This window comes from Coloeus monedula, assembly GCF_965178545.1.
Source record: "Coloeus monedula genome assembly, chromosome: Z".
In the NCBI taxonomy this organism is placed as follows: Eukaryota; Metazoa; Chordata; class Aves; order Passeriformes; family Corvidae; genus Coloeus; species Coloeus monedula.
The window spans coordinates 20723840-20745282 of record NC_138822.1 but is presented as its reverse complement, the minus strand read 5'-3'; the positions used below and the strand labels follow the sequence as shown (position 1 = coordinate 20745282).

The 21443-nt window shown below is 39.0% G+C and overlaps 1 protein-coding gene across 1 annotated transcript in view; it reads right to left on the bottom strand.

Annotated features, from left to right (window-relative positions):
• The window catches only part of MCTP1 (multiple C2 and transmembrane domain containing 1), a gene marked incomplete at its 3' end in the record, with an annotated part of 236492 nt that overhangs the window by 98502 nt on the left and 116547 nt on the right, over positions 1-21443 (bottom strand). The window contains exons 11-15 of the mRNA XM_082302006.1: positions 9791-9893; positions 7620-7722; positions 7175-7276; positions 6748-6822; positions 5073-5192 (exon numbers count right to left, since the gene is read on the bottom strand). Coding sequence (XP_082158132.1) covers positions 5073-5192; positions 6748-6822; positions 7175-7276; positions 7620-7722; positions 9791-9893 — 503 coding nt within the window. The remainder of the gene's footprint in view (positions 1-5072; positions 5193-6747; positions 6823-7174; positions 7277-7619; positions 7723-9790; positions 9894-21443) is intronic.

Sequence of the window (21443 nt, the reverse complement as noted above, 5' to 3'; positions counted from 1 at the left end):
ATTCTAGACAAGAGGTGGCAAAGATAATTTGATGATACTTTTCACCCAGGTTTAGTAAAAACAATTTGAAGGTTGTATCCTCAATAATGGTATCCACAATGGGATCATCTACAAGTTTTTTAATATATCTGAAAATTCTGATTCTCTTACTATTACAGTCTGGGAAAAAAAGGAAAATATGTAATAATTAGGACAAATGCGTGCCAACTCCTGATGGTGTCACATGAAGTCTCTCTGGAAACATAATCTTTGTCTTTCATCTTTGAGTGAACATTGCTTCCAAAATACACAGTAGTGATTGCTTCCCCTTTTATTAGGGAAAAGCTAAGCAAATTGACAAAATTGCTTTACTGTCTCATTTCCTTCCTGTTTCCTTTTCAATTAATTAATGTGACACCTCCACAACTAAATGGCGCATGTGCAAGAGAACTAACACTTAATCAAAAGCAAGGAACACTATTATGTCATTTTCACACATGAATTCTGTAATGCTAGAAGACAAAGTGAAGGTGAGTTAGACCTGACAAATGACTTGGATGCAGGGAGAGTCATTTTATCAATATTTGAGAGGCTGAGAAAGAACAAAAGTACTTTCTCTATGTATGCATAAGAGAGAATAAGAAGAAGAAGAAGAACAGGTATAAGAGACCGTGTTCATAAGAAGCTTTAATTTGAGGCTAACATGTGTGTTCATCAGGTGAGGACACTCAGCTTCCAAGTGAGAAAGGAAGTTTATTTTATGAGTAACAGTTGAATGTTCAAGTAGGCAATTAAGTACTTTACCAAGGCCATTTTGGGATACCAAACACTTTGAAGATGATATACTCCCTCATATTTCATGTTTAGTGATCCTCCAAGTAAAATATGTGGTTCTCTTTAGTTATTCAGTTATGAAAAGTACTTTAAAGGCAAGGGGATGCTTTTGACAACGCGCATCTTAAACTTTTCATTAAACTTCCAAATTTAAATTTTACCTTTTTGTGCACTCTGACATTTTTGTCTGGCATTTTCATTAATTTTGCAACATACATAGCTGAAATGTTAACTGATCAATACTTTGTCTCTCTCATGTAGCACTAGAGTAAAGCTCCCTAAGGACCACAGAGCAGTACAGAAATTAAATGTGTATCAAATGTTAATGTTAAACACAGCAGTACTTACGCTATAATGACTGAAATGGCTAAAAGAATTCCAAATGGACAGATGGTAGCACAAATTATCTACAATCACACTTCAAGATTAAAGTTAGTCCCATAAAATAATTCATTGACTCACATTGAAGTGTGTTCTTTTACTGATAGCTCCATTGTCCAATTATTTTTCTTCTCATTACAGTGAGAAATGCTAGTATTGGAAAAAAGAATACACACCTTTTTCCCCTCGTGTTGCACCCACTGACATCTATAAGACCACAAATGTCTGGTCAGAAGCTGATCAAAATTAGGACCAATTTAGCTGACATTTCAGTGCCCACAGTAGATTAATCTGAAGAAAAAACATCCACTTTTGCACACTTTATACTACAGTTCTTCTGCCTGAAATGTACCATATTAATTACCCAATTAAAAAAAAAAAATTAACTGCTAAATAGTGCAAAGGTCTGTTTTAAACAGAGAAAAACGTGATTTTATGGCAAAGGCTCTCTACACATTCTGTTTTTTCCCACTGTATTTAGGTTCTCAAGAAGCATAAAAATAGGTACATAACACATTCTTGATCAGCCTCTAGACATGTGGTATAATAAAGCTGTTCTGGAACTGAAATACTGACTTAATATTGTTGCTACGCACTTCCTTTATTAAACAGGAAATAAATACAAAAAAGCAGGAGAGAATATAGAATTTTCTAACTGCTCTAAGACAAAGTCATAAGCTAGCCAGATCAACCTACGGTTCATGACTAATTTATTAATATCTTTCAGTATTAGAAAAATAACAGCTATTAATACATCACAGTTATATCAGCACAAAAGTATAAAAAATATATATATTGGAAGGAGTTTTTCTTCTGCTGTGAATTACCAAAGCATAGAAAAAAGAAATGGAGTGAAAACCCTAAGTCATTCAGACAAAATCCCCAGTGAAGGTAATGAGCTTATGAAGTTTAACAGAAGCAGGTAAATATTGTTTACTTGAGAAAATGCATAGTCTAGAACACTGAAAACTTAACTTCAAGTTTCTGTATCTCTATGTACAGCGTAGGCAACACTGGTCATTGAGCTGATGCCTTCAGACAGATTTTAGAAAGAATCATCCTAAAGCTTTAATACAGCATTTCTGTACCTAAAGTGTCCCAAATAATGTAAAAGTTTGAGACAGCTAAACTCAAGAGTATAAATAATCAGCAAGCCCTTTCAATGAACACTGTTAGCCTTGGTGACTAACAGTGACTCTCCAAGGAGAATGACTTTAAAAAAAACCGCAGTGAAGAGTGCACAAGGCATATAACGCAGGTAACTGTAGCTTATTATAGTTATCATATTAATCAAGGTTTTCTGTAGGTTTCCAAGAGTAGTTCTCCCTCCCAGATCTATCCCAGTAACTACATTTTTGAAAACTGAGCTATTTGTCCAGTTTCTTCACCAGTGGTCCTGCGTATCCCCATCAGAAAGAAAAGCCACATAGTAAGGTACTAGAAAAAAGTATCCATAATTGTAATGCCAAGGACATGGGGCATTGGGAGATATGAAATATCAACCCCTACATATGCAACTTACGTGAAATGTCTGTAACTCTGTATCAGGATGTACCCATCATGGTATATTTTCAAATCCAACAGGATAGAAGAAATGGTTAATTTAAAATTTTACTTCTTGTATGTTGTTTATTAGCCTGCCTAAAGAGCTGAAAACCTCCAGAACAGCCTGTTTCTCATCTCCTTTCTGGCACTGACATTTCACTGTGACATTTTCTAACCTCTAGGAGACACTGCAAGAGGAGATATAATTTGTATTATAGTGAAGAGATGAAAATGAAACATATAGGTACATTTATTTTATACACTCTATTAAATTCAAATGTAACCTTAGTGCAAGTATAATTCATCATAACACAAGCAAGTTGATTACTCTCATGATTTCAAGAGCCTACGAAAGTCCAGAAACCATCTAAACCCAAAGCTTATAATCATGATAAAAATTCACATATATTTGACTTGGCCAGCAAAAACTTCATTTGCCTGACAGAGGAATTATTTGATCCTTAGAGAGAATAGCATCAGGTTGAAAAGCACAGGATGCATTTTGGATGCAGAACAGGAATACATCTGTACTATCACAGCACTGATGTAAACATAAAAATCTACTGCAGCACCTACATAGCAAAACAAATACTGTAAGAAAACCAAGAAAATCAGATTTTTGATATATATGTCTTTATATATAGATAGGTATGAAAAATATGAATATATCTATAAAAATATAATCAGGGACATGTTTCTACTGCAATACACTCTAACTATAAGAAAAATACATACTGATTATTGACCTCCCTACTCAAATTCTATGCTTTATGCACTGCTACTTATTATGACACTGATTTTTTTCTTGACCAGAAAAAATTACAGTTTAACAGTAACACAACTTCTTCCTTGGCCACAGCAATGTGCCATAGGAAAAAGAAAATTAATTTGCCCAAAGAATAGGATGTCTCTTCATTTTCCTTTCTTCTGCTGGCAACAGCTGAGTGTTCCATATCCATGTTAAAATACAGCTTCGAGTGATGAATACTTACTAACTGGAGCAGTAAGGGCAATATAAACATTTGAGTTTTATGTTGAAACTTGCATTTTCCCATGAAGTGTTGATAACTTTTAACTGAAATCAGAGATTGCCTTTCTACAGTAAACAGTATTTAATCTTTGCACATAGTGTCATTACTACAGACATCAGTACAAGTACAAACCCCTGATTCTTTGAAGAGCACGTGTATCTCCTGTGCTCCCAACAAACATGGTAACCAAGCACCGACAGCGTGCTGCCATCCTTGACAGGCACAAGGTGGTTTAACAAGCGACACAGTACAAATGGAGCCCCCTGGAACAAGAAACTTTCTGCAAAACAGCAAGACTTGGTGACACACCCAACTACCCCATTTCACTGCACAGCCAGCTCCAATGCCTGGTTTGATTTCTCCAAAATTGAGGCACCTGACCTTCAGGCACCCAGGTAAAAAGTACTGTCACCAGACGATGTCTGTAATTACTCAAAGTTATACCAAAACCTTTCCCTTTTCATAATCATGGTGGAGACGCACCTAATCTCAGTATTTCAGCCAATTTAATAAATTTAGATAGTCCAGAAAGTATGTCCATGGATACATTTTTACTCCTAGTGGGATTCTAATAAAAAAAATAAATTGGGAATCTGGCCTTGTTAGTAGCTCTTATGATTTTCAAAATAAAGAGATATTTATCTGGGTAACCCAATGCAATCTAAGTTATGCTTGGAATTTTCAAACTTTAACAGAAAAATAAAGGTTAATACTAATGAAGATAATGTTCATGAAGAAACAGCAGATTTGTCTAAATAGCTAAAAACAAATTAACTAAAAACCATTCACTAAAAACTATGACCAGAGCTTGCTGACTAAAAGGTGTTAATTTGTTTGCATTAATGGTTTTGAAGCTGGGTTTTTTTTATTTTGGTGGATTTTTTTATCTAGGAACACCATCTTTGAATAATTAATAATCAAAAATACTTTAAGATTCATTATTCAATATACAAGGGGACCAAACAAAATTTAACTGAAGTAATTTGCAAGAAGCTTAAAATATATTATCCATAGTTCACTGACTCTATTTTGATTTGGATCACCTGCTTGTAACTTATATAAGCAATTACCTTTATACTATATATGTAGTTATAAATTTAAAAAAACCACTCCATCTTGTTTGTGTGACATTTTAAACTTAATTGCTTTTTTAAAAAACTGAATAAACATGACTTATGGTATCATCATAATGCAAAGTTTTAAATAAATTAAATAGAAACCTCCACATCTACACAGTATTGTCTCTCAGTCTAGAACACAAACACACTGTGATGATTAAAAATAGTATAAAGAATATCATACCAAAAAAGCAGCTAGACTTCTTGGTGGAGAATCCCAGTCAAAACAACTGTTAATATAGCACACAGCAGTAACAAGTGCCATGATACAATGCTTCATCCGGATAAAGTTCCTTAACAGTAGCTGTTAAAAAGAAGAAAGAATGAAAATATTTTTCATTCTTTTTCATTCAAGTGTTTCAGGAGACGCTCATGCTAACAATACTGTCCCAATTTGGGTGAAGGCTGAGCAAATATTAAGCTCTCTAGCTCACAAACTGGGTAAGTTAGTTTAAAATCTGAGACTTGGAAGAGAGAGAATTTTTAGTTGTGTCAACTGGTATTTGTTGAATTTAATTCTATATGGTATAAAAACTGTTCAGCATTAAAATGCCACTTGAAAAATTTCACAAATTATTTTGTTAATTAGATTTCAGTTTTATTAAGCCTTTCTTAACAAATGTTGGCCTTTTAAAGTAAAATGATGCTGCAGGACACTAACCTGAAACCACGCAACATTACTGCTCTAATATAATTAAGATATCTGCATCATTTAATGTCTGCGGTAATGTATTTTGAAAACACTGTTTTAAGTATTTACCAAAGTAATCTGCATACTTTCAAATTATATATATGTAAGAAATAAGAGTTCTAGGTTTTGATTCAGGAAAATGTACTTAGATCCTCTAAAATGACAACACACTTCACCACAAAACGTGAACAAACCAGTGAAGGATTTGTGTGCTGAATCGCATAGAAAATGATCACTCTTCCTGCCATCTGCAGAAGTCACAATGCCATTTTCTTTTATGAAAGTGGGAAGAATAATGAATATTGAGTAAAAGGCTTTGCTGCTTCTTTGCTGGAATAGTAGTGCAAAATGCAGCTTTAGTAACTGCATTACTCAAAATTGCAAATAAAGAAAGATTTTGCCTATTGAAATGTTTTTTTAAATGAATTATATCATACACTGATATAAAATTCATTCAGCAGGTAATTTAAACCATATTCAAGTCTACAAGCTTTCAGAAATAAAGAAAACAGTTCTGAGACCTTTGACTTTTCACTGAAAACAACAAAAATCTTGTTCCCATAGTCCAACCAATTCTCTCCATATAAGTTTCATCATTTGTGGAACATGAAAAACTGAGTCCAAACCAGTTCAAGTGAAAAAAAATATGTGGGTTTAAATTATTTTTTACCAAAGCATGAAAATTATGTGTAGCAAAAATATCCAGTAGAAAAGAGTTGAGACATTTCCTACTCCTGGGATTCCAAAGAGTTTTAGTCTGCTTTCACCTTTGATTCAAACCTTACTCAAGTAACTTGTTTAAAATTTGGCTAAATGAATGCTGACTCTTTACCCTGCAACAAATGGAGAACTTTTGGGTCAAAGTTAACAGCAAAAATTTATGCAAGACTTATTTTACATGCACCTGTGCAATAATCTGATATGTGTGAAACCTGATGGTTTCAACTGTGTTCTTATTCATGTATTTCATGGAAATTAGGCAGCAATTTATAGAGGAGACACATTAAACCCATGTATTTTGTTTCTGACTTCTCAACCTATCATATTCTTTTGTAAACATGTAATAAAAATGTTATTCTTTACTCTCAGCAGTATGATACCAGATATTTGAATGTGCACACTTGATATTACAGATTTTAGAAGGGATTAGTGTTTCCTTACTCTTTACCTGTTTAGACAGTCTGTCTTCCTCTTCAATGTACTTCTGTTCTTTTGGCATTAAAGTTCGTATGCTGGCTTTCACCTGTGCATTAAAACGTGTGTCAGTATTTCAAGTTCACTTGCTCCTTACTAATAACGAAGGCTTCAATTCGCAGAATTTACTATGTTTCAAAGTCATGGCTGCCAAGCTCAGGACACATAAGCATACAAAGAGACAAGAGTTGCTGCTCTGTACATTAGCAGCAATAGCAGCAGCAGCAGCAACAGCAACAAAAAGAGTGGGTGTGCCAAGCAGTGGCAGAAGAGTATTCTGTAGCATACATCAAGGCTTAGAGAAAATGAGGAATGACAGAAATTCTCTACAAATCAGGAACAAAAGCTTTCATGAAACTGAAGTCTTTAGCAGTACAAAAAAACCCAAAGTTAAGACTTACAGCATTAAAAATCACATCTATTTCAAGATAGATGACCCCCTTTGTTGGCCCTGTCAGCTGCTTGTTTTTCAAGACGTAGGCTTTCTGTTCACCATTTTGAATCTGCAGGAAAAGGACATGACAGCCGTCTGTCTCGCGGTCTCCGCTGAATACACCCCCCCGGTGACCCCTGACCCCCAGCTGCTGAAACTGACAGAGAACCCAAAACAACTGTGGCAAGTCTGACAAGTACCTGTTCATTACCAGGACCGAGTCTGTCAGGAAAAATTAACTATCATGGGATTCAACATGGCCGTGAATAGAGTATGTTAAAATTTTAGTGTTCTTATTACAGACCTTGGTTGAGAAATGACAGACTCAGAGCTGCAAATTTTTTTTTTTTTCCTCTTTTCCCCCCTTTCAGCAGGAAAAATTCAGAGCAGTATGTCAGGTGAATGAAGCTTACAGACAGCAATGGTATAGCAACTTTGCCTAGAAAGTCAGCACTTCGATCGCGGTCTTCGTCGTAAACTGTCACTTCAAGCACCGAGTGGATGTCCTTTATATTGCTACAAAAAGAGAAGTACACACAGAAGAAAGACGTCACTTACACCAGTGGGTACCAAGGACAAAACTGTAAAAGGTTAGCACAGATACCTGTCTATTTTTACAAGCCATGGAGGAGAACTGAACTTAAGTAAATGAGACATTTCTGCATATAAGCAAAATGCTTTCTAAGGGCTCCAATGATTACTCTTTCTCTCTCTCTGCAAGGCTTTTTCAACTGAAGTTTTCTGAAGGATGTTGCTTTAAATCTCCTACCTGGGGTTTGCACTGCCTGACCTGGAAGGAGCAGCACTGGGGGATTTACAGCCACTAGCAGAAGGACTGAGAGCTTTTAAAAGCTACTCTTAAACACTGCTACCCTTGTGGCAATTCTGACTGCAAATACTGTGAAACCTGTAGGTTTGTAAGTGGAAATAATTACAAGCTACAAGGACATATCCTTGCACTAAGAACAAGCTCTTTATTTCGGAAATCCTCGTATAATTACAAATACACAACAAATTACAGCAAATATGGAACAAATTACAAACAATATGGAACATTGCATCTCTCAGGTACAACTGGGGAAAAAAGACTGCAAGCTATTAAATACTCCATTGCCACACACAAGAAATGTCACTTTTTTGGGTGAAAAATTAATATTCCTTGTTTGATTAAAAATAATTATTTGAGAGAACTCATGTTTGATTGAATGGCTGATCCAGGAAATAAAAATTTACGCAAAGCAGTTTAACTTCAGTAAAATATGCTCCTCCAGATGAGGGATTGCTAGCCCAAAAATTAGTTATGAAATCTGAGGATAAATGCAAATGTACATAGAACGAAGGCCTTGAAAGCCTTTAGAGGTTTTCTATTTGATTTCTGATTAGTCTTTTGTCCTCTACAAATCCAGGCAATTCCTTGAGCAGAGAACACTGTCGAGAAGTAGAGCATGATTAGTTACTGGCTCTATTAATAAATAATAATAAATATATTAATGAACAATTTAGCATGGTTTTGCAGACACAGAAATGAGAATTACAATAATAAGCTGTTGTAAAGTACAACTACTGTGAGTTTTTTTCTTTTGTTCTGAATTCCTTTCTGAAAGCTCACTGCAGGTCAAGAAAACCTGTGGATGCTAAATATGTGAATGACAAATCTAGAGGGGAAAACAAAAATTAAAATCACACTAAGTTTTGAGATTAAGGGCAAAATATAGCATTTTCATGCACGATAAAATTAAGTAAGTGTGCACAAAACTAAAGCTTCTACTCGTTTTGCAGAGGATTGTTACTGATTTCAGCAGCAGTGAGACCTGCAATGATAAGTTTTTTCTACTCATTGGTGTCACATTACAGTCAGATAGTGAGAAAGGAAAAAAAAAAGGCAATTGAGCAAGGCAAACAACAAGGACATTTTGTTCGTGGAAGACTTTTTTTTCTATTTTATCAAAGCCTTTTACTGTCTTTAAAAGAACACAAGGATAAAAGAACCAATCACATCACTTCCCAATAAACTGTTCTAGACTGCATTTTACCCAACAGCTGAATTGTACTAGTATGATACTCGATGGTATTGTGAGAAGTGCAGCTGGTAAATGGAAACAAGAAGTGGAAAGTATTTCATCATAATTCAGAGAATTATAAATGCAAATAGAATTTCTAACTTTATGTAGTTATCTAATGATTTTTACAGTTAACAACCACATTTTAATGAAGGTCATAATCACAGTATCTTTTTTCCCCCACTCTAAACTTCAGGGGCAAATCCATCACACTGGATTTGGCCCTTGAAAGTCTTGCTGAACCTAACAGGAGTCTGGTGTGCATAGAATTATTCATACCTGGTTTCCAAGAAACAGACCTGGCATCTTTACGTTTAAAATGATGCCACTTCTTTAATTTTTTTGGTGGTTTTAATCCTCAAAATGCATTCAGATGTTCAGTTTAGAAATATCAGTATGTCATCACTATTCTTCTTTAGAACTACCACTAAGTATTTTTTATCCCTCTCCAACACCCTCACCTCCAAAAAAGTGCCCAAAACTCACTGCCCATCCATTCCCCCAATTTAAATACAAACACCTACAATGTGAAGATTTTGTTCCATTCTGGATTGAGGTTCCTGTAGACAGTATGTGTCAGCAGTCTGTCATTGTTCAATTCAACTACACAAAACGGGTCACTTTTACCTGTAAAAGAAAATTTGGAATGAATTTTATGAGCTACAAAAACAAATGGTGAGGAAAGTTTAAATAAAAACAAGTTTGGGGGGTTGTTTCTCATTTTCTGAGCTTCACTGTAATGGTCTGCACTATATTCAAGATATTCATAACAGGCTACTCATCTCCATAACCTATTTACATTCTTTGCTAAAAGAACAATTCCTTAGTCTTAAAAAAAAAAAAAAAAAAAGACAAAAAAATCACTATACCAACTCTTCTGATGAAAACCAGCATGTTCCTAAAGGTTGCCAGGCACCCTTGTGAGACAGCTAAGAGAACTTTACTTCAATGGTACCAGTTGTCCACTGACTTTAAGGATAACATAATGAGAGTATTTTGGTAAGAAGGAAATGTATTATTCTGTATAATTTGTAACAACATAGCACCTACAAAAATTATCCAAAGACTATTATGCTGTATTATGTTTCACACTGTAAACAAATCCTCTCCCCAAAATCAAAGAATCTTAAAGACAGCCTCATACAAGAGCCTAACATAAGACAAAGTGGGCAAGTACAATCAAACAATGAGATGATATGGGCAGGAATGATGGGCTGTAGTCACAGCACAACAGAAAGTCAGACGTGGTTGATATTTTATTATATGTTAAAGCATAATCAAGTAGTTTGGGATATATTTAAAAAGAGGTCCCTCAGCATGAAAGCCACCAGAGGAGAAAGTAAGAAGTTGCTGCTTTGAAAATGCATCAAGCAAGATAATGGAAATGGATATGGAGGATTATTTCTTTTCCTTTAAAGAAAAGGAATGGACAAAGCAAGTGTGTGTCTGTGTGTTTGTGTGTCTTTATATATGAAATAGGCTGCTTACAGCAAAAGACTGCAGGTGAGCAGTGTGTAGATACTAAGGAAAGCAGAAAAAACCCAGTAACAACTGCAAGTTTAGGGGTAAACCATGAAACTGACACTAACCTTTTCAAGGTTTGTTTTTGGAAAGGAGTCATGGTTTAAGCCCACCTGGAAGCTGCTCCCCTCTTCCCCAACCCCTCTCTCAGGTGAGAGAAACAAAAGACAGAAATTAGGGGTTGAGATAACAACTTAATGGAAACACCAATGAGATAAGAAAGCAAAGAGTAACTTTCCACACCTGCACTTTTTCTTCCCAAGACCAAGACAATGAAAAAAACCACAATGGCAGACAAATCGTACAGTCAGGGCCAGCACCAACCCACCATTCCACTTGCCACACGCTCCCCCAGAGAGGGAGAAAATGTGAAGAAGAGAAAGGGAGAAAATGAGAAGTGCTGCTGAACCTCTGCACTGCCCCTGTTTTCCTCCACCAGAAGCCATGACCTCTTCATCTTGGAAGTGAGACTCCGTGACTTCCACCTGCCAGCGATGATTTGAGTGGTACAGAATAACAGTCTAGACAGGCCCATATGGCTCCAGGCTCTGCCCTCGCACATCTTTGGCCAAACTAGGGCAATACCCACTCCTTATTCTATACCATCTACATCATAGCCAGAGCCTACACCTTCCAAGTATTTACAAAGATATATACACTAAAAAATATACACAAGCATAGGTATCATTTCCATTGTCAATGGTTGTCCCTCCACGATGTCTGTTGTGTTCACTAAGTCCATGCCTGTGAGTTCTGTCCTAGATGTCTTCCAGGGCAAGAGGGCTGCTGTGCTGTCAGGTGGTTGCAAGGTGCATCATGAGCTCGTGACTGGTGTATCTGGAGCAGTCCATGCTCACTGGCCATGGTAGTTATGGCACACAGTGGCAGGGTCATTCAGCAACCAACATTACATACACAGTCTGACATTACAGACTATTCCCACTCATAAATCAAATCCCCTTGAGGTACACATCATGTTTCCCCATCCATCTGCATCACCAAGAGTGCTCAAATGCTTGAGCAAAAACAATCCCATGAGTGAGTTTGCCTTTGCTTGAGGCAGGACTAATCCAAACTGTGCTCCCCAACACATTTCTCATGTGTACCATGGGGACTTGACTCCTTTCTACAGTATGTGGAGGTTTTGATTGGGCAGGACCAGCTTGACTGGGAGAGCCTCGGGTGTTAACCAACTAGGTGGCCTTTGTTAAATGTAGTTCCCAATGTTTGAAGTTCCCACCACCCATTGCTTTCAGTGTGGTTTTTAACAGTGCATTGTACTGTTCAGTTTTCCCAGAGGCTGGTACATGACAGGGAATATGATACCCACTCAATACTGTGCTGTCTGGCCCAGGGGTCTCTGAGGTTATTTTTGAAATGAGTCCTGTTGTACAACTCAATTTTTAATCCTTTCTGGGGTGCCATATCACCACAGGACTTGATTTCAAGGCCCAAGATGGTGTTCCAGGCAGAGGTATGAGCCACAGGGTGCATCTCTGGCCATCCAGTGGTTCTTTACACCATTGTCAACCGGAGTGCTTACTCTGGCAGATTTGCAGAGTGCGATGTGGCCTACCCATATTTATATTCTGACCATCATCCACCATACCACAGGGGCTTTACTTGCTTGGCCTGCTTGATCACAGAGCATGTTTCACAGTTATCGATCCCCTGGGAAATAGTGTCCATCATTAAGTCCACCACTTGACCATGCCCATCTGTATGTTGCATCTCTTCCCTGATGGCATGAGGCATCATGGGCCCACTGAGCCAGAAAAAATTCACTCTCATGTTGCCAGTCCAGATCCACCAGGTACTTTAATCTTGGCAGCTTAATTCACTTGTCTGTTCTTGCAATGCTGTTTAGTAGCCTGACTCTTGAGTACATGTGCATAACCATGACACAATTTTACAGCCAACTTCTCTACACAGGCAGGGACGTCCTCCCCCAATTCGGCAGTCCAGATGGGTTTACCTCTGCACTGCAATTAGTCTTTTTCTATTGGTCTAACCACCTCCACAGAGTGTTTGCTACCATCCATCAGTGTAGAGGTAGAGCACTAGCCATTTCTCTTGTTCAGTGATATCTAAAGTCAGTTGGATGGCTTCCAGCTCTGTATCTTGATCCACTTTGTCCCTCACTACCTGCTGCGACTTGCCACATAGTACTGCATATGGCAGCTTTCCATTTTCAATTTGACCCTACAATACAGCAGGAACCCTCAGAGAAGGGAGTGTATTGCTTTTCATTTTCAGGTAGCTGATTATATCATCTCGTCTCCTCAGCACACCACCATCTCTTTCTCTTATGATGATGATGATCCAAGATTTTTGCCTTCAGGAGAGTTTATGGTAACTTCCAAGATCACTTGGTGATTTGGGTTTCCTGTTTGAGCTCCATCTGTGATCGGAGCGATCCACTTACTCTGTGTAGCATCAGTGGTATGATGTGTTGAAGGAACTTTCCCCTTGAACGTCCCACCCAGCACTGGCAGTTGAGGTGCCAGGAAGAGCTGTTCTTTGGTGCCAATCACTTCTGAAGCAGCTTGAACTCCTTCATATGCTGCCAAGACCTCTTTTTCAGTTGGGATGTAGGCCTCAGATCCTTCGTATCCCTGACTCCACAATCCCAGGCTTCATCCATGAGTGCCCAAAGGTTATTTTTGCCGGACTCCAGAAAGGAGCATTCTCCCTAGTTACAGTGTAGAGCACATCTTTCCCATCTTATCTTGTGGCCCCAGGGCTACTGCACAACCAATCTCCTGTTTAATTTGTTCAAAAGCTTGTTGTTGTTCAGGACCCCACTAGAAATCATTCCTCTTTTGTGACACATGATAAAGAGGGTTTGCAATCTGACTGTTGGCATTCTCCAAAAACCCACAGTGCCTAGGAAAGCCTGTATTTCCTTCTTGGTGGTTGGTGAGGACATAGCTGGTACTTTATTGACCACCTTGGAACCTGATGACTCCATCTCACCATTTTACTCCTACAAACTGAATTTCCTGGGCAGGTCCCTTGATGTCACTTTGCTTTATGGCAAAACCAGCTTTCAGGAGGATTTGGATTATCTTCTCCCATTTCTCAAGAACTTTCTCGGCTGTGTTGTCCCACACAAGGACATCCTTAATGTCTTGAAAGTGTTCTGGAGCCTCACCCTTTTCCAGTGCAGTCTGGATCAGTTCAAGACAAGGAGCGGGCCTGAGTTTCCACCCCGGGGGTAGTCAGTTTTAGGTGTACTTGACAGCAAACTGTGGCCTGCACTCTGCTGCCAGAGGCATGGAAAAAAACATATTAGCAATGTCAGTGGTGGTACCACTTTGCTTCCTTGCACTCCAGTTCATACTGAAGATCCAGCACACCTGGCAAATAAGCGGTCAGTAGTGGTGTGACTTTATTCAGGCCATGGTAGTACACTGTCAGTCTCCACTCCCCACTGGACTTGCACACTGGCCATATAGGACTCTTAAAGGGTGAGCAAGTCTTCCTGACCACTCCTTGGCTCTCCAGTTCAGGAATCATTCATGGATGGAGGTCACAGAGTCCCAGCTGGAGTGGTATTATCAATGGTGCACCGTTGTAGTGATTGGTACCTGTTGTTCTTCGACCCGCAGCAGACCCACTGCAGAAGGGTCCTCTGAGAGACCAGGTAAGGTGTTCAGCAGCCTAATTTCCTCTGTCCCCACAGTAGCTACCCAGAAAGCCCAGCAATGCCCTTTTGGGTCCTTGAAATATCCCCTCCTGAGGTAACCCGTGCCAAGAATACTGGACGAGTTTTAATGTGGTGTTTTTTCCACTTTCTTGGTCAAGCTTACATTAGTTTCCAATATAGTCAGCTGATGGGATACCCTCATCACCCCAGAAATGGAGATAGATTCTGGCCCTACATATCTTGATGACATCAGGGTACACTGTGTGCTGGTGTCAACTAAGTCTTGATACTCCTGTGGGACTGACATGCTAGGTCATTGGATCCACACAGTCCAGTAGATGCTATTGTCCCTTTCCTCCATCTGGCTGGAGGAAGGGCCCCTCTAATTCTGGTCATAGTACTTGTTGTTCCCTTCTCGTAAATATGGTCTGGAGGTCCCTTCAAGAGGATTGAAACTAACATCAGCTCTTTGGTCTGAGGACTTGCCCACTCGAAACTGGAGTAGCATCTCCTCCTTGAAGAACTTCCAATAGTGGTTGTTCTTCCTCTCAACTCGCATATCCATGCTGCCAGAGCAGAGGTGGGTGTTTCATACCACTTCCTCTCTGTGGTCATGCAGCTAAAACCACAGGTTACCTTTTGGTGTGTACCCTCTCTCTTGAGCAGAGGGCTGCTTGGTCCCAGTAGCAGAGACTCTCATCCATACTGATGCGGCGTGGGACATGTTTTCTCTAATTTCCTAAATTTTTTTTATTCTGTCTTCAGTCTTGGACAGAGTAAGGAAAATGAGAAAGAAAAATATGATCTTCTGATTGCTGGAGCCAGGGAATCACCTAAAACACTGTTTGTTCTCCTTTCATGGACATCATTGCCAGTGAGTTGGTGTACGATGATGATGAGCTCCATGCAAACTTCTGCCACATGGATTGTGTACACTGGACCTCATCTGGATCTACAGGGGATGGCTCATTATTTGAATCCATATAGATTACCTCCAGCACAGCTAATTCTCTCAGGTACTGGATACCTTTCTCCATGGTGTCCCACCTGCCTGGGTGTGCTACTAGATCATCCTTGAGAGAATACCTTTCTCTCACACTTGAAAGGAGTCACCTCCGAAGGCTGAGCGTTTCTGTCCTCTTCCAAATGCCTTTGTGAACACCCACATCCTGGGGAAGGGATCCCAGGTGCTTGGCTTCACTACAGTTTAGTTTCATATCATGGGCTTCAATATCTCAACATCAGACCACGCAGGTCAGTAGGGGCTCACCCAACTGGTGGCTGAAATCTCTTCAGATATATCACAGCCAGGGATATAGATTGGTGATTATCTCTGGCCCTGCCTCTTCCTCCTGTTCCAGGATGAAGGTCCTGCTTCCTCTGCATCCGTATGTGAACTGATATGGTCTTGGATTTCTTCTTTTGTACAGGGGCAGCTGCTACCAGCACAGGTTGTTCCTCTGGTTCAGCTGCAGTTTGAGTGGCCGTGGTGCCTGTTGGTCTGTTTTCCTCCTCCTCCCCCTGAGCATGCTGTCTAGTGAAGAGCAGTTTCTGAAAAATTGTAGCTAGGGCTCAAGACACTGGAAAAAGTTGCTCCTCTCTGGAGCTGTCACAGCATTTTCCTGGCCACTTTAACAAGATGCTGTAGTTGTTGAGGGGTGACTTCCAAACTATTGGAGCAGAGAATTTTCTGCAAAACTGGCCCATTTTTTCTCACATTCCATGGTACTCATGACTATGCATCCTCCAGGCAAATCTCTGAATGACCTTCATAGAAATCTCTTTTGTAAATCTAAACATGGTGTAGACCACATTGAGGAGACCTGGCAGAATTAGCAACAAGATCATGCTTTCCTTAACATCCAAAGGGAAGTCAAAATTCTCAAAAGCTGCTGTAACAAGCCTGAGGGAAGAGGGTGAAAGTCTGGGGAAAATCATCCTCCCTTGCTCCCCCCCACAGGCCTAGGCCTAGTATGATTATTAATGAATTCCCAAAGGTAGCACCCACGACCAGGGCAGGAGAAAACACTGAAAACAGATCCCAAGTGACCCTCATTGCCCTTGATATTATCATGCCATAAGCTGTCATCACACAGTACATCAACAAAGAAATCCTGATTCCTCTCCCAGCTCTCAAAAAGAGCACTGTAATGGGCACATAGTGCACATGCAGGAGTATACACAGGGTTAGGTACCACACACAAATGAAAAGACAAGCAATATTTGAAGCATGAGGCTCCATACTTCATACAAAATACCTAGGTAAAAATTGTTTCCAACCAATTCTGTACAGATTTATTGTAATCTCAACCCTTCAGGCCCCACATTGGATGCCAATTAAAGTCTGTCATGGTTTAAGCCCACCTGGAAATTAAACCACAGGCAACAGCTTTTCTCCCCCACCAACCCCTCCCTCAGGTGACAGAAACAAAAGACAGAAATCATGGATTGAGATAACAACTTACTGGAAACACCAATGAGATAGAAAGCAAACAGTAACAGTGTAGAGGGTGATTACATGCAAAATGCTCACTGAGTCACAGACAGTGCCACCCCACCACTCCCTCCACTACGTTTTTTTCCCACAAGCCTGAGACAATGAAAAACAATGACACACAAACTTTCCACACCTGCACTTTTTCTTCCCAAGACCAAGACAATGAAAAAAACCACAATGGCAGACAAATCGTACAGTCAGGGCCAGCACCAACCCACCATTCCAGTCACCACACACTCCCCCAGAAAGGGAGAAAATGGCTGCCAAACCTCTGCACTGCCCCTGTTTTCCTCCACCAGAAGTCATGACCCCTTCATCTTGGAAGTGAGACTCCGTGACTTCCACCTGCCAGCAATGATTTGAGTGGTACAGAGTAACAGTCTAGACAGGCCCACATGGCTCCAGGCTCTGTCCTCACACATCTTTGGCCTAAACTAGGACAAAAGGATAAGAAGAAAAGTAGACACCTGAATCTGATGCTTAAGAACAGCTTGGCTGTCTGAAAAAGGAGGTCTCCAAAGTGGTAGGAAGGAAGGGTGATGGAATGGGTATCTGCAGGGTTTAAGGACAATCCTGAAATTTCCTAGAAGGTTAAGAAGGGGTAGCGAGGTAGACCTAAGGAACAGCTATGATGGAAAGAACACTAACGAGAACATGAGGGGTATGGTGGGAAGATCTCTTTCAATAAAGAGGCAATAAAGGGAAGAAATCACATTGTGGACTAAATTATTTAACTAATATTTCAAATTATGACAGTAATGGCAAGAGCTATAAATGCTCTCCAAGACACAGACATGCTATCCTGCTTTTATATTTTTATTTTCTCCAGTAACTGAAGGGAGTAACCTTTGCCTTTGGCACAGTACAAGTGTACACATTATTTTCATGTAAGTAGAAGGCCGAACAACAAATTGCAGCTGCCTGGACCCAGGGGAACTTTGTCTGATGTAAATGAACAATTGAGTTGCATAGTACCTCATGGCTTGCTCTTCTCTCCAGACTTTTTTTTGGGCAGTAAACTGTTCAAAATATATTGAATGTTGGCATTGGCCTTCCACAATTAAATCTAGCATACTATACAATTGTATTTCACAATGTCTTCAATAATTGTGTACTATTTTTTCATGCATTATTAGAAACCATAAATTGAGTAGCTACAGTAGCTACATTAGTGGGGCTACATTAATGATATTAGGGAAGCACATAATTTGTTTCACACGTTATACAAATGACACTGAAATCAATACTTAGGCAAAGCTGTCTAGGGACCACATCTCCCAAACTGCAGTATTGATTTTGACTACATCAAGGGTTGATGTGCATATTATTAACTTTAATGATAAAGAATAATTGTTTTAAACACATTGTGAATCACAGTTAATTAATGTTTACCTTGTCTAGAAAATCATATATTGCTGAATGTTTCCCACTGAAAAATGATTCAATTCATTAATCAGCAGAAATGGGTGTGCCACACATCTCAAGGTTTTCCTACTTCATGAGGCTAAATGGTAGCAGGAAACCTAAACTATTTATATTACTGGAGTTCTTTAGCTTTCAGTATTTGAAAAAGAAGCAACCAGAAGATAGTTAAAATAACAAGGCAGCACTGACACAGCAGGTGGACTACTGCATCTCAATTTTTGAAGTATTATCAATCATATTTGCAGATGGTCGTGCAATGTGATTTGAGCTTATGAAACATATACAGACACAGGAAATTACATTGCAGCATATACATGCCATCACTTAGAAATAAAGAGAGGGTATTTACTACATTTATTTATTTTCTGTGCCTCTTGGCATGCACTTTTTCAATGACTCTTCTTATAGATTTATATGGGTATCAATCAATAATATGTAACATTAATTACAGAGCTCCTCAATCAAAACAAAGACAAATGGTTTTCAGAAATGAAAAAATCCCTCATTGACAGTCAACATTTCATACCTCCTTTCTCCTATCATTTGAAAATACTACAAGAACAAATTTGAATAGAGGCAATATCATGAAATGGTTCAATGGAAGATTCAAATACCATGGCTGACAAAGTCTCCCAGCTTTGAACATCTCTGCTAAGGAATATTGGTTTTATCATATAAAGAGGTTATGAAGTTCCCATATGCACCTTCACCATTGCCTACGGGCACTTCTTCCATATGCTAAAACACTCATAACCAAGATGGGCATCTGAAAGGCACCACTCATGGCTGGCAGGCTCAACATAAGGTATGTGCAAACATTGTTAAAACACTAACACAAATAAATGAACATTATCCAGAAAGACAAAGACAGAGCAATGCACGAAGACTTGAAACTCATATCTATCTATCTATCTATCTATCTATCTATCTATCTATCTATCTTTCAAGTTGTCATTATTAGCAAGAGTAACTGCAATCTTAACTCTCACTGACAGCCTTGGCAACCTGCTGCATTGCAAGAGTATTCCAAATTATGGGATCATTCCCAATGAAAGCCTTAAGAGAGCACTAAAAAAGTAAAAAATGTCCTTAGGTCTCCTTGGTCTCTAGGAGGACCCAAAAGATCCAACATCACTATATTATTTAAAACCAGTATCTTAAGCACAACACAACAGGCAACTTCAGACAACTTTTGTCAGTTAATGTGATTAGTTATTTCAAACAAGAGATACAGAAACGGTTTTTCTCATTTTTATATAAAAGAACCACACATGTTCAGAAGAGTACGTGCTCTCCCTCTATCCTTTCTAAAAGTATCTGATTAGACTAGTGCTGCCTATGCTCAGTTATATCAGTTATATTATATTGTCATGACAATGCCTTTCACTAGACTAAACCACAACTGTTATATATAAGTGTATATAACCTGTCATATGTCAAGAAATTCCACCAAACCCTCTGTATCTACTGAGGATCTTCCAACTAGCAATCCCTGTTCTGTGCTTTTTGTAGGCCTTCAGCTACTGTTCCAGTGACTTTACAGACATTTAGCTATTGATCAGGCAGACATCCACAACAAACTTCTGAATACAATCCTAAGCATGTGGTCAGTGCTGTACAAGAGTAAGATGACCACCACCTGCCTAAGGCACACATTAAAAGCATGCTCCCAGCAGCACCAACACCAACACTGAAAATTTTGAGTATCCCATGACCACAGTGGGGCTAACTGCTATCACACCTTACCACTGATTGCAGGAATTCATGATAAAAGTAGGTAGCAATAAGACAAAACACACCTTTCAACTTACTGAAATCAAACTTGCAGAAAACCTCAATACGAAAATCTGGTTTATGCATTCTGTTGCAGTAAGGTCTCATGCTTTTTGGTCTCTACTTGTACAGTCCTAAGGGCTCCTGAAATTATAGAAATAAACTGCTAATTTACATAATATACATAATATGCATAATTGGAAGGAAAAGCAACTTCTCTTTTGACAGATCTCCCTCACCCCTTTTCCCCCTTTACCCATTACAGAACTAGACTATCTGAGAATGAACTCTAGGAGTTCTACTCTGTAATGTATGCCACCACTGAAAAAAAACCCTAAAGAACTATTTATCTTTTGAAGCTTTGAATTCTGTCTTATATTTATCTTTGAAGCTTTTGAATTTTAGGCCCCATGCTGCATCTAGTTTGACAGATACCCTTGTTTGTGCTATGCTATGTCTTTAGACATTGCAAGACCAGAGCACAAATTGAGATTACCTTACTTAGATCTAAGAAAAGTATTTTATTTCAGTCAGCACTGTGTCCCTCACACTGCACATCATGCACACATTAATTTAATTTAGTCTTTTATTTGTCATCTTATTTCTCAGAACTACCACATGTCCCTAGATGAACTGTACACCCATAACCTGCAATCAGCCCAAAAAAGAGCCTTTCCAAAAAGAGATAGCAACCAGGAACAAGAGATGTGTTATTTGTTGTTTTCTTCAAAACTCAAAGTCCCTTAGAGCCCAGGAAGTCCTTCACAAACAAATCAAAGTTAGTTGGAAGCTCAGATTCATTATCTGTTTTGACTGGTCACCTAAATATTTTTCTCCCGCAAGAAAATAGAAAATGCACTTTTCCATGATGGAAAAGAGACCTAAATAGTGACTGATAAAATCAACCTTTAACTACTTCTCAAAATAGTTAGAAAATCAGAACAACAAAGCCCTAATCTCCACACAATTTTAGCTTCTGGATTTTCTTCTCAGGTAGCCACAGCACCACATTGCCTGTGTTTTTTAGTGGAAAAGTCTGGGAAAGGCCCTTTCCATCAGTTCAAACAACACAGGACTTTCATCTGGCACTCTATGCTGAAATTCATAAAGAAGCACCAAACCTATCAGGTGACTTGTGAACCCTCGTATAATGATGGTCATGGGCTGGTGGACTGGTCTCACACCCGCCACCGCAGCCTACCTTCCAGGCTGGAAGTGAGCTGAACTGTCCAATGTAGGGGGCAGGTAGAACAACAAACCATTGGGGGTCATCTCAAATTCAACTACGAAAGTACTACTTTTTCACAAGAGA